The sequence below is a fragment of the Gymnogyps californianus genome, chromosome 4 (assembly GCF_018139145.2).
Source record: "Gymnogyps californianus isolate 813 chromosome 4, ASM1813914v2, whole genome shotgun sequence".
Taxonomy (NCBI): Eukaryota; Metazoa; Chordata; class Aves; order Accipitriformes; family Cathartidae; genus Gymnogyps; species Gymnogyps californianus.
Genome location: NC_059474.1, coordinates 19237651 through 19252011, shown reverse-complemented (window position 1 = coordinate 19252011; position 14361 = coordinate 19237651). Strand labels below are relative to the sequence as shown.

General features: G+C 37.4%; 1 protein-coding gene across 3 annotated transcripts in view; it reads left to right on the top strand.

The window, feature by feature from the left end:
• Positions 1-14361, top strand: part of KCNIP4 (potassium voltage-gated channel interacting protein 4) — a 402031-nt gene that overhangs the window by 153933 nt on the left and 233737 nt on the right. Inside the window, exon 1 of one of the 3 annotated variants that reach the window (XM_050896298.1) lies at positions 6928-7027. The exons of the other annotated variants lie outside the window; for them this stretch is intronic. Coding sequence (XP_050752255.1) covers positions 6928-7027 — 100 coding nt within the window. Of the gene's footprint in view, positions 1-6927; positions 7028-14361 lie in introns of those variants that run through there. 3 annotated transcript variants of the gene reach the window in all.

Below are 14361 nucleotides of genomic sequence, written 5' to 3'. Positions count from 1 at the left end.
ACAGTCTCTTGTCTGCAGTGAGCTACTAATGAACCAACAAGGAATTAGGAGAAAAAGTCTGGCAAACATCCACATGCTGCATTAGCTGAACTGGAGGAACTCTTCTGCCACTCTTTTATTTTGAGGCTGTAGATAAGTTTTCTAATCATATTTATGATAAATTTAACTTAATACAATGTTCACAGCTGAAGTCTGTAGGAAGCTCAACAGTTTTCCAATAATATGCAGCAAAAAAGGTAGCAAAAAGCAGAATGTATTTCTAATTATTAATGATATTTCTAATTATTAATGATGTGTCTTCTCCTTTTGCTATCTGGATGAAAATTTTACCATGTTGTGTCATAAAATCCTCACCCTCTGTCCATAGCTATGGGTTCAAAAATTTCAGTATCCACATGCTGTAGCTAGAAACTTTGTAGCACAGGGAGAACAGATGCAGTAATATTTCAGAATATTAGGGAGCTGTATTAGAGCCAGCAACATTTCTTATGAATAAAGTCTAACATGAATAAGTAACGCTAGCATTACTGCTTGAGTGGGTTAGCAGATCAATATTCTCTGAAATTCAACTGTGACTAGGTGTGGCACTAGTATGTTAGGACTGGCCTTGAAGGTAATGGCAAATATTTTGTATATGATGAAGTGGATCCATTAGAAATGTAAAGGGAAGACTGAGATAGTTGGAGTGGTAAGCCAGAATGATGATCTTTGCAGCAGTATCCTGAGTAGATAAAGAGGACCAAGACAGCACTTGACAAAGACAGAAAAGAGAAGGTCACAATCATTGAGGAGCAAAACCATGAAAGTCTGAATTAAAAGTTTAGTTGTCTGACAGGGAAAAAACACTGAATCTTAGAGCTGTTGCACTGAAGGCATTGGATATAGCCTAGATTTGAAAGTATAAAGGGAGAAATAAGTAAGACATGATATCCAGGTTAAAGGGCTGCAGGACTGACATGGCTAGGACAGTTTCAGCGAAACTACTTGTGTCACAAACGTTAGCTCACACGCTTACACCTTGGCAGAATAACACAGTCTCTTAAACAATATTGAATGTAATGGAGGTGTGGGTCACATTGTACTAACAGGCCTGATGAAGCATGGTGAAATAAGCTGCTGGAGGCCTGCTTCCACCTGTGGCATTCCACAGCTGTGTGAGGCATTGAACATGAACTATTTGAGGCCATGTGTCATTCATAGAAAATTAAATATCATAAAACACCATTCCTTAACGCACTGTGACTATCTCAAAATTTGAAATGAAGCTTGCTGCATTAGTTCTTCATTGCTGAAGATGCATAGGAGTTTTACAAATGACAGTTAATAACTCTCTTGTAATTCTGTGTGACAGGACTTTCTCTGTAGTTTGGAAAATGATCAATATGTTCCCTCAAGTGCAAACACTTGAAAAAGCATTAAGTTTCTTAGGAGAAAAATCCTTGCTAATAAATAGGTAACACAAACAAATCATGAGAACAGTTGAGCTTCATCAGTGGAATTAAAACAGCCAAGTATTTTTCAGCTTCAGTTTCCACAGAGAGTTTTAAAATACAGTTGTCTGACATTTTTAAGATATTGAACTTTTTTGAAGATTTTTTCTTTTTAATTAGGTTTAAGGACCTCCAGTAAAGATGGAGTTATCATAATGGTGTTTTTCAATGTGACGAGAAAATTTCTGCCTTCTAATGACATATAGTTCATGGTCACAGTTAGTATGATATCTGCATCAGTTTCCAGAAATATACACTACCAGATTCAGGGAGCCATATTTTCACTGTATGGAAAGGGATAAACTTGAAATATAATTCCATTTTAAGGGCTCCAGAATACCCACATACTATTCAGAAGACTATTTAGAATAACTGACTTATTGACAGATTTTGTGCTGCTTCTGACATTTATAGCAACCCAAAACTTCTGAAGAGCAATGTTATGATATTATCCAGATCTTCAGGTATACTTTTCAACTGGGACTACATCTCAGTTGGCTGGTGAGGATGTTCTTTGTAGAGCCTTTGAAAAGCCTGCTTATGAATGTTGCAGTACATAACTTTTTCTGTTTTAATCAGTTCTGTAAAAGCACAGGATTTAGGCATCGCCATCTAAGTTTACGCCAAGTGTGAAGAGCCAGAACTGCTTCATGTCTACATCTTGCCTCCCTTCCATGACCGGAGACAATTTGGGTGAGATACAACCTCCATGCCAGTCCATAAAGTTATTGCTGCCTGCTGACACGGGGCTGAAATGCCTGTTTAGGGAGTCATCATGCATATCAGTAGTATGGCTTCTTGGGTGGGACTGGGAAATGGTCTTCTTCTGACATGACATAAGCATCACCATATCTGAATTGTGGCAACTCCTTGAGTTGTGACAAGTGAAAAACATTGGACACAGTTTGGGATGTAAACTTAGATAAAAGTTGTGAAAAGGTAGAAATAAGGCACTGTGATGTCAGATTGCTGTACTCTTTTTTTACCAGTGCTTAATCTGGGAAAGATCCGATGGAAGTCAAGCCACGTTGGCTCAATGCCTAGAAGAAAGTTGCAAGGTGTGGGCCATTATAAGATTTAACATTTATAATGGCTGAATGCATCATAGCATTTTGTATCTTCTCTTTGGATTCATTAAATATTTACTAAGAAAGAGGGTTAAATTAAAACTAAAAGAGAAAAGTTTGTATCTTTTGCTGGTTTTGCTCAGTGGTTTGATGAGCTAGAAGATTTAGTAGGTTTTATATTTCTTTTAAAGAAATTTACATTTATGTTTTATTTTATTCTCTTAATTTCTTATGCTAGTAGTAAATTTAAGAGAGAGAAAAAGGGAGACTAAAGTGTAATAGCAGTTCGCTGCTGAGGTAATGAAGTATTTGCACTTATGACACACAAAGATTTTCTGGCCCATTTTCTCCTTTAGAAAGAAAGAATGTTTTACCCCCTTTTAAGATTAAAACATATAAATTTCTTTTAAATAGCTACACAGAGTAAATATTTTAACGATTTTATTGGATGTTGGAATACTTATTCAAAGCTGTTTTTATTAAAGATAGCAGAAAAATATTATTTATCTTTGTAATACGTTGCAAGGACATCACTTCTAAAGCAGTCATTAGATTGCTCTAGCTTTACAGCATGATTTTTACCCTCATCACACGCATGCTTAAAAATATTATTTGGATTGTTCCTAGTCAAAATCAAGAAATTGTAGCTTCTATTAGAGGTTCTGTTCTCAGACTTTATGTGTGACACGGAACTCCCACTGGTGCTATTCCATTTCAGCTCTTTCTTGCTGTGCATAGATGCCCTGTTTGCACCCAGCTCTGCCAGTTAGCTCTACCACTAACTACCGCCCTGCCAACGATAGGCTTCCCCAGAATCTGTTAGTGCAGCAGTGCATGTGTACGTCCCAGTTTGCTTTATGCAGAGTCATCAAGGTTAGCTCAGATCACTAATCTGGACTTTTTAAACAAATCCAACTGATTACGACTTATGCAGGCCAGGCTCCCATAAACTATTTCAATAGGTGGTAAGGAATATCAGAGGATAGTAATCATCCTCATGGAAGCCATGATGAAAACCTGCGAGTGGCTTAATGGCATCCAGATGAATATGAGTGCTTAAGAAAAGGAAGTGTAAGGAAGAAATATAATCATTGCTGGGACTCCATCTGTAGACCCACTCATCACTTTTCAGTCTAAATTGATGTGGTGGTTTTTTAACATTAACATTTCATTATATATAGCATTAAGCAATAGCAGTAAGATTAATGGTATCAAGGATCTTAGTCACAGTAATGTAGAGTCACTGTATTGTGGTTTAGAGCTCCATCATAGGATGAGAAGTGACCATTTAGATATGTCCCTAGATCAAAATATAACCAGTGACTTCAGTTTTATATATTTACTCTCATGATAAAAACTAAGAACCTGCAAAATGCTTTGATGAAAAGGAGACAGCATCGATAACACTTTCTAGGCTGAAACTTTTTATCTGCAGTTATACATGAGAAAAACACAGCTACGTGCTCTTGTGTATAAAACACCTATATGGCATGGTAATTTATGCATTAGTCTCTTTCCTCCCATTCCTATTTCCTGCATTCCTACCTGTAGACCTTTTCCAAGTTTAATTCCTCAATATATTAAGGCTTGGGTAGTTAGACAAGAGAGAAAATAGGGTTTCAATATTTGCAAGTATGTTAGCTACATTTGATGAAACTGTATAGGTAAATGAAGGTCACTTTCTTTTTTTTAATGGAAGGCAAAGAAGAAACCAACAGGCCACTTCACTGGTTTTGGCAAGGTACTTGGGGAGACAAATAATTACGTTATGCAGTTTGTAACCTTACCTGTCAATAGAGTCAACTCCATTTTTAAGCAGGTAGGAATGCGAGGATCAGAGATAGCTTTGTGCTGTTTTGCATTCCTACAGGAGAAATATCTGTTGTAAGGTTTTATCAAGTTTTGCTAAAAAGCAATGACCTAATGAGGGAAGGTATATTTAACTGCATAGATTACCTGTATGTATATCAAAAGGAGAAAAAAAAAAAAAGGAGATTCTCATGGCTGGTTCACAGCACTTGAGAAACCTGAATTTAGTCACAGCTTTCTTACAAAGTCCTAGTCTTCCCTGGAGATTATTCTTCTTACTGTGCTTTGGCATCCATCTGTAAAACTGGAGTAATACTATTTCTTTCCTTTCTTCTGTATTTCTCTGCTGTGCCTTGGAAGAAGGATCGGAATTAGCCATAGGCGCAGTAGACCTACACCTCTGGGAAAAACTGTTTACTTTGCCCATACTTGAGGAGGCAGATCCGAGACACTGGATCCCCACGTGCTTATTTGTCCAGTCACTGCCAGCCGTGGGGTCCAGGTCTGGGGGGCAATGGCAGCCGCTGCCTTTGCAGCACAGCCACCACAAGCTCTGCTTCCCGGTTTTCTGCTCTCGGCTCTGAGTAAGTGCAACTGTCACAAAAGTAGTAAATATTGGGTCTTTTTAAAAAGTGTTTTCATTTTAACATTTTCAGCAGACAAATATTAATGAAAGCTATTAATGAAAATGAATATGTCAGTTCAGGTGGCAATGTTGCACATACCCAAACACAACTTGTATCAGCCTTTTGGGTAAAGGCATACAGATTGCAGAGGTTATGTTGCTGCTGCTGATAAATTAGCCCATTTTAGTCCCACATTGAAGGACAGCTGGACCTACTGTCCTTAAAGCCATTGATAAGATGGCTTAGAGAGGAAAGATATTTAGCCTTGTTTGGAACACAGATTAAATGAGAGAAAGAAGAAGAATGTAAGGAGAAAGTTTGCAGCAAATAAAGGCAAAGGTACCCAAGGAAAAGCGGCCTGCAGAAATTAAACAAATACAGTATTTAGGATGGAGTGTTAAACTTTAGGTTTTCTGACAGAAAAAGTCTAAACAGCTTCAGGGAGTCCAATCCCGAGCAAAAAAGCACAGAATAGTGACATGTGAACATTACGCTGTATGGATTTATCTATGCACTGTAAGAAAAAAGGTACCTATATTATATCTGTTAGCCCCCTTACTCCCACTTCATTCCACTGTTTTCAGTAATGATAACACGCATCATAATGCAAGTATACCTGGGGGACTTAGAAGTTGCTGCCAGTTCTCACATGACACAATGGGTTTTTTTGAATCTTATCCAAGGAAAGAAAGAAAATCGAGTCCTTGGCAGTAATTGATTCCAACCATGTTGGGGACAGCACTCTGCCAGACAGGATTAAATTTGTTGCAATTGTTCCCCTGCTCATTTTTGCTGCAATAGAGGCACTGTTTTTCTAATGTAAATTCCTTCTTAGACGCCAAATTATTCAGGGATTTAAAGAGTAAATCCTTAACCATGAATAGTGTTGTGCACTGCATGCGACAACGCCAGTGTTGCAAACTGTTGTAGATAGGCCAGTGGCTGTTACTGGTGTAAGATACCAGTTCAGTCCTGTGGTTAGTATTCACATATTTCACCGCTAATATTTTCCACGGAAAAGACTTTGTTTAGCAAATATTACTGAAGTGAGAAACCATCAAAAATAATTAGCTTGCTTTTCCTTCTCCTTCTCAATCTGTTCAATTTTTTCTTTTCCAAATAAGCCCACACACTTAATAAGCCTTAGAGAATTTGAGACAGCATATTTGGTTTTTTGTTTTAATTACACGAAAAGGATTCTTAATGCACTGCTCTGTATAAAATGCTATGTATTACTTGCCACATGCAACAGTCTGTATCTCACGGTACTGAGGCAGCTTTTTTACCCGGAGAAACTAACTGCGAAGTTGGCAAGTCACACCCCGTCCAATCCTTATCTCCAGCACAATCAGGGAAAGCCACAACTCGATACGGTGAGGGGCGGCTCTGGCTCCGGCCGCCTGTGCATCCGCCTTCCTCATGGCAGCGATGTCATCCCGCATCCTCCTCCAGCCACTCGCGAGCATCTCCCCGTATGTCGCCATCAGGCCTGTGCTGTCCCTCGGCGCCCAATGCGCGTCCCGGTCCCCGCGTTTCCCAGGCAACGGGCTCTCCGCACCGACGCTGCCTCCCGCCGCGCGGCCCGCCGAGCGGGAGCGGCTCCTGCCCGGATGCGCGGCCGGCGCTCCCGGCGCGGCGTTTTTCCCGGGGACGTTTCCCGGGTGGCCCTTGGGGAGGGGGGGGGGGTCCTCGGGCGGCCGGCCCCTCGCTTCCCGCATGGTGCCGGAGCCGGGGAATCCCGGCAGGCCGGAGCTGATCCGCCCGCCTCTGCCGGCCTCTGCTCGGCTAGACAGGATGTGTTCCCTGCCGCTCCCCTCCCGCTCGCCCCCTTCCCTCGCAGGAGCCTTCTGCGCCTAGTTTAATGGCTTTGCAAAGAAAGCCAGGCAGAAGAGCACTTTTCTCAGTGGCGGTGGTCAGACCATGACCTAACTCATCATGAACTTGGAAGGGCTTGAAATGATAGCAGTTCTGATCGTGATTGTGCTTTTTGTTAAAGTGTTGGAACAGTTTGGGCTGATTGAAGCAGGTTTAGAAGGTAAGGGAGTGCTTTTCAGTGGCTTGTCATTTTTCTGTTCTGGTTATTCTCTTGCGGCGAGGCAAGGGGCACCTGTAAACTGGATGTAAGATGCTACCTGAGTCGCCTCGAGAGCGATGTGCACATCAGTGGCTGTGTGTTGTTGATGTTAAAGTTGCGGTGATTTTCTTTCGCAGGAGAAATTAACTGGTATCCTGAATACTGCAAGTATAAACTTAGACGTTAAACAGAGATAAATGCCTTAAAATCTGAACCTCTTATTCCTGTTTTAACTCTGCGCATTTAAAATAGTAGGGGTCAAAGCAGATTTCAGGATGTTAACATGCAAATACCGTTATATTGCCTTAAAATTATCTTGTAATCTCTTCAAAATCGTTTTGTAATCTATTCATGTTAACATCATCTGTACTGGGATTGTTATAATACCAAGATATATATTTTATAGTATTTAAAAACCTGTTGAATATTTAATTTACTGTTAACATTTTAAAATGTGCTTGAGGAAGAAGAACTACAATACTCAGATTCAAAATAAACAACTTTAACATTCACTTTAGACAGATCACCTCCTTTCTCCTTAGCAATATTGTTTCTGTATAAAGCAGTAAAAATGAAAAATAAGAAGCTTACTTTATTTTAAATGTGCTTTTTGTATGTAAAAGCTAGTGGAATATTGATTATTTTTACCTTATTTCTAAAAGCGCTGTTATTCTTACCATATGAGGAGTTAGCCTAAAAAACCACTGATTGCAGCATGATTGATAACGTAATGATATTTATTGCATCCCAGTGTTTTATTAGGTTCCAGACTGAAATGATCTGCTTCTCAAATATTGAAGAAATACTGTATTCTCAAATCTTCCTGTAAGCTAGCATTTGAGTACAGTGTATATACTTAAGCCTGTGAAAAGGGGAACTTTGTTGACTGAGAGATTGTGGTTTCATGTGTTAATGAGTAAGAATATAAGCAAAATTTGCTCCTATGAAAAGGTCTAAAGTAATCCTGTTTATGTAACCCTTTCAAGAAAGGCAGTCTTCTCTTCAAGTCATTTAAAATAAGGAAGTTCACTCAACTCTTTCTCTGGGTTACTGTCTTGTGTGGACTTGCTAGTATTGATTACAGAATCTGAAAACCCTGCAGGGACCCACAAAAATGTGTTATCAAGTGCATTTTTATAAAGAATTTATGTATCCATTAGCAGCATTATAATGAGTTTAAATGACAACGGAGATATTCCCTTCAAATGTATGAACTTCTGCTTTTCTTTTTGTTTTGTGTTCAGTTGTAAATAGAAATGTCAATCAACCTGAGAAATGTTATGATAAAAGTTATCTTCAGCATTAGAGGCTGCAGAGATTTGGAAAAAAAGCCATATTTACTTTTTAGGTTGGTTGGCAGGTTTGTGTGTGCTCTGCCGAGTCTGATTGCCACATCTGGTCAGATTCCCTGGCAAAATTTAGCACTTTGTTGTCTGTACTTGTTTTTATGGCTGGGGAAGCTGATAATGAAAAGACAATTAGAAATATAGTGAAGCTGCCTGTAAGTGGTTGTAAGATTTCTGTAAGAAACAAGTTGCTTGTGCAGCTGTTTTGTCTGCCTCACTCGCCAAAAAGCTGGCAGTCTGCGTGTGCACGGAGTCTGCAAGTTTTTTCTTACCTAGTGCAGGACAGGTTTCCAGCATGCCAGCTAGATGAAACCACAGGAAGACATACATGCCCCATTTGTCTGTGGTGTTCAACTGCTGTGAATGAGATAAAAGGCATGTTACATGGGAATCAAGTAATAGCTATGAACAATGCTGTATGAAAATGAGGCTTAGCTAAATTGAACAGACTTAGGAATTTGTTTTCTCGTAGTTCAGGAACAGTGCAGGTTTATTCCCCATTTTTTTCTTAAACTTGAGAACTAAAGATCTGAACTGATTACAACAGAAAAAAAGAAGATTTATACACTTTTACTAGGGAATTGAAAGAATTGTCATGATGTTAGTAAGTATCAAGGCTATTCATTTCCACCCATGAATGAAAAGTACATGCATCATAAAACTGTGCAAATGCTAGAGATGTTTTTAAGTAGAATGTTAAGAAAAAATGAATTTTACGAGTGTACTCAGATGATCCATGTGCTTTTCCAGAAATCAGTGAGGAAGTTGGTCGCAGTTTTCTGAAAACGTTGTTTGTTATAAGGCCATTTGCAGTTGTCTGGTTTTGGATAGGTTATATCCCTTCTTTTTTTTTTCTCAAAGTTTAATATGTCCCAATGAAATCTTTTTGTATGTTTCATACAAATGAATAGTTTATGGCATATAAAACACATCCTACGTCTATCTGGAAATCATCCATAGAGTCAGTAATAATCTGTAACACAGTGCACCCAATGCAGGATGCTGAACCTGAACTCTCTAAATCATACTGAAGCTTTGGCAGAGATCTAGGTTTCAGAATTAGTCCCTATCATGGTAACAAAAGCTTGAAGCTAACTTACCTTCCTTCCTACGCTGGGTTGTCATGATTCTGAACTTTGTGAACCACTTGCACATTAATTTGGAAGAATCAGGTGCAATTTATGTAAATCAATAGCAAAATCTCATTTTCCTCTTTTCAGTGTCATAATAACTATCAAAAGTGTAAGTAATATTCTGCTTTCTTCAGACTCTTCAATACAAATTACATGTATCATAATAATAGTATGCAATTATTTTCATTATTTATGGAAATAATAAAATATTTGCAGAATAAATATTGTACATACTTGCTTGTACTTATTTTCTGATATACCGCACTCACTTAGATAACAGTATGCTTTCTGTGGTTTTGCCCAGTTGCCTTCAACCACTGAGTGATTCTGTTGTTGTTGTAGGAGAAGTATTTTCAAATAGATGTTTTTAATATTCTATGACAGCTCTTAAAGTCATAAGTAGCAGAATAGATTTATACACTTTTGTAGGTGCTGGGTTGCAGAGACTTTATCTCTAGGTTAAATATTATTTTATGATGTATTGCACTCACTTAGATCACAGTATGCTTTCTGTGGTTTTGTCTAGTTGCCTTTAACTGCTGAGTGGTTTTACTGTTGTTATAACAGTATTTTCAAATAGATGTTTTTAATATTGTATGACAGCTCCTAAAGTGATAAGTAGCAGAATAGATTTATTTACTCTCGTTGGTTGTGGATTGCACAAACTTTGTCTCTAGGTTAAATATTTAACTCTTCATAAATTAGGTCCTCCTTAATAAACTTTACTGATTTTTTAAAACAGTAATGTATTAGGTATAAGGAGTAATGTATTGATACCTAATCAGGAAAGTTTGTTCCTAGATATAGCTAGATATAAATTTAAAATTAATCATATTTCTTCTTGTATGGCAAGTTTTTCCAAAAGTCATTCGCAACTGAAATGAGATACAAGAACTGAGCAAGTTGAATATACAGAATGTTAGCATCTTAAGATTATGCAATATTCAGGATATCAGTTTATATGATTTCAGTATACTTCTAGTACTTTTCTGAAAAGATTGTGATCTTCGTATATAAGGATCATATGAACTTGATCAAGATATGGAAGAGGTTTTGTATGTGAATATCTTCCTTGTATGTCAGTTATTCTGGGTAAATTGTTGGGAGACAGAGTGATTGAAGCATCATGAGATCAGCCCTTTCCTAAGTTAAAACGGTTCTGTCCTAATGTTTCTTGGGAAACCTGGATTGATTTTCAAAAGCTAAATCACTTATTAATTAAATAAACAGCAAAATAAACTCCTCTTCATCAATGCAAGCATTGAAACCTACTCCATTAGGGATAAGGTTCAGAGAAGAAATATGAAGGATATGAGTGATCAAAAATATTTATGTAAGAATACCCTGTTTGTTAGGAAATACTCTTATAGCAGTTAGTACCTCTAATGGGAAAAAAAAAATGGCATAGAAGTAATCATATATGTTACTGTGAAATGTGGATTCCATGTTTCTATATTATTAATGTCTATCTAATCTCCTTGTTTAGAAGCCCTGAGAGTGGCAGTAGCAGAACTTTACAGCTAAAATTGTAATAATTGAGTTAAATTACTGAAACATTTGGTTCCTCTAAAATGTCAAAGGAGCTTCTAATTCCATTTAATAATCCTGGCTGCTGACAACTTCCCATTCATCAGCTGGAAAACAGAGCAAAACCACGGACACATAGGGAGTTGCTTGTGATATTTACAACTCTTTTTGACAAGGACTGGATATGACAGGAAACGCGGTGGAAGTTACTTGTGGTTGCTCTGAAATTAGCAGCCACTGAAGCTGTTTTGTCATCCAGGCTGTGATCTACTGGGAATTTCAACATTTCCGCAGTGATGTCCCTCTTCACAGTGTTGTTCATGGATGGAAACGGAGGAGTATTCATTTCAGAGGGTTCATAATCACTAGCACTTCATACTAGAAATAGCTTGTAATAAACATAGGGGCTTTTCTGCCATTTTTTTCTTAAGATCAGTCTTGATGTCAAAGAGAGTTATGCACAGAATTGTGAAGTACGAAAGCAATCATGGACCAATATGTGAAATGATTAGCCAGAGCTGACAGTGTGCAAAAGAAAAAGAGATGATAGAAATTTTAATATTAGCAATTTCAGGCATTCCTTAGAAGTAATTTGTTCAATTAAGTCTTCATATATAACAAGATAAATTGAATTAAAACAGCTGTTGAAACAACTACTCATATGTGGGCGAGTGAGCAGTAGATAGAAATCTTTAACACAGAACTCCAGTGAAGTTTTTATTGATTAAATATTTCTGCTCAAACAGCACTAGCAAGCCATTTGTAGACAGCGGCATGTATTGTAGTTGATTTGGAGCTATGCATATGTGAGCACCTGACCAGGTCGTGCATCCTGCATGAATGGTCAGCAGGCCACTACTGGGCAGAATGAATAAGAGGAAAACTCTTCCCCTTCTGTTTTTTTCATACTAGAAGCCTGAAGTTCTGGATGGAATTTTAAAAAACAGAAATAGGCAGGTAAGAAAAGAAACTTGCTAGCCAAGGGAATTTCTAACAGGTGCCTTCAGCCCTTAGTTGCCTGCTTTAAGCAGTCTGATGTCTCTGAATCATCTTCTGAAGGCTGGTCCATTGTTGCTGAAAAACCTTCTAGTGTTCCCAGGTCAGTGGCTGCTGAAGAGCTTCTTTTCTCAAGACTAATTGTCACTCCTGATGATAATGTGCTTGTCTAGGCTTTACATCCACAGAGATCAAAGTAGGTAAATACAGTAACTGCAAATGAAGAGATGTCAAAGAAATAGATGGATAAAGAGCACTATACTCTGAGTTATCAGTACAATACCTTTTGCAAACTTACTAGTTTATAATTAACCTTTTTTAAAAAAAGAGCAAAAATATTAGACCCAAGTAAGCACAGAGTTGATCAGAGAACTCTCACTTTACTCTGTGGTGAATAGTTGTGATGCAGTTCATGAACACAAGGGTCTCATTCCTGTTGCAGATTGATTATTAGTTATCTCATATAGAATGGGACTTTGAATAAATGGAAATTGTCTCATCTCCTATGAAATGGAAGAATACTAGAATCTTATTGCTCAGTTTTACTCTTTTGTGATTTTAGATGATAGCCTAGAGAATTTTATGAGAATAACCTGGGTATGAGACAGAGGTGGGATTCTGGTCTGTTTTATCTTCCCCAAGGAGACAACTTCTGATATTTACTTCCCCTATCAAAGTATCTGGTTTATTTATTTACTTTGAATAAGTAAATGCTACATTCCTACTGTCAAAAAGCCACCATAAGCAAAAGAAAATTATCTATCGCACAGTGTTTGCCCATCACTGTAAATGCCTTTACTTTTACATATTCTCCACAAGGGCTGAGTTCCCTTTTAATGAAAATCTATAAATGCCCTCTAGTTACATTTATTGACTCTCTTTTTTCACTTTTCACTATCATCTTAGCTATCAGTAAATGTGGGTGGTATAAATCGAAATATGCACAATTTCTACCAAGTTTTGAGAACATTTATTACTTTTAAGTACTTAAGGCTGAAATAGCAAAAAAAAAATCTATATCTTTTTTAATTATCAAAACCCAATAAAACTTAAATTGAAGTTATGGATTTTTTTAAGCAAGATATTTAGAGCTAATTAGTTTCATGGTCTACTGAGTAGAAGAGTAAACATTTTCTAAGAACAGTTTTGTCAATAATTAGGGGAAAAACGGCATACCGAACTTGGTAGGCAGAAGAAAATAACCTGAGTAATGAAATCAGGTGTACCCATTCTGTTTAGAAATATATTAGTGCTAATAATACTTTCTGCACTTTTTTTTTCTGTAGAATTCAAAATGCTTTACATCAGTAAATAGAATTATCTCCTGATGTATGCAAATATATCAGGAAAATGAAGCCAGAGAGTAGTAAATTTTACAAGTTGAAACATGAAGTAAAAAGGAGTTGTCAGATTATATGCTTTAAAGTCCTGTATGCCACAGGGCAATAACTTTCATCCCTTGGCTTTTTTGATGAACCTCATAGCTTGTTTTGACTAAACCATGAAATGCGTTTGATGAAAGGAGGGACCAGTGATCTTTTTTATTTGGGATCTATCTGTTAAGGTCAGTGATATTCTCAAATTGTGAGAGTTACAGGCTTTCTAAAGTTAGGTGGGGTGAATCCAAAACCTTGACATGTTCTGAAGATGACAAGGGAAGAAGGAGTAATCACTTCATTTCACGTCTTCCTTTTTGCTATTGTTAAAAAACGGTGTCTGATTCTAGTTTTTTCCCCATATCTTCACCTAGTGAGTCATGTTTGTTTCTCTGCATCACTCCCAGATGTACCCTCCCTTTTAAGTAGGCAGTATATGTTTTCTGGCCATTAGGTCTGTGTCAGTCATTTGGTATATGTCTCAGAAACCAGGAAGATCAACCGCACTTACTATATTATCTCTATAATGCTATCCTTGTTAATATGCTTCCTTTTGTTCCTAATGCATTTTAGAAATAGCCAACCCAAATATAAACTCTAAAAGTTTATTCAATAACGGATTTTCTCCTCTGCCTTTAGTTTCCCATGTAAGTTTTCTGCACATCATAATTCATTCAGATTGTTACTTTCCTTTTTCCCATGTGTTCACTATTACTCACATTTATAACAAATGTAGCTACTATACCACAGAATGAAAATGAGTTTTTAACCAAAGCTTCTCTCTTTATTGCAGGATTGCAACATTTTGGCTATCATCTAATGCATCTTCCTATAGAATTCCTAATTTTTATTATATTTTTCTGTCTGATTTTCCCATCAGTCACCTTCGCTCAAAATATTCCTCAGCTTCAGAAAGT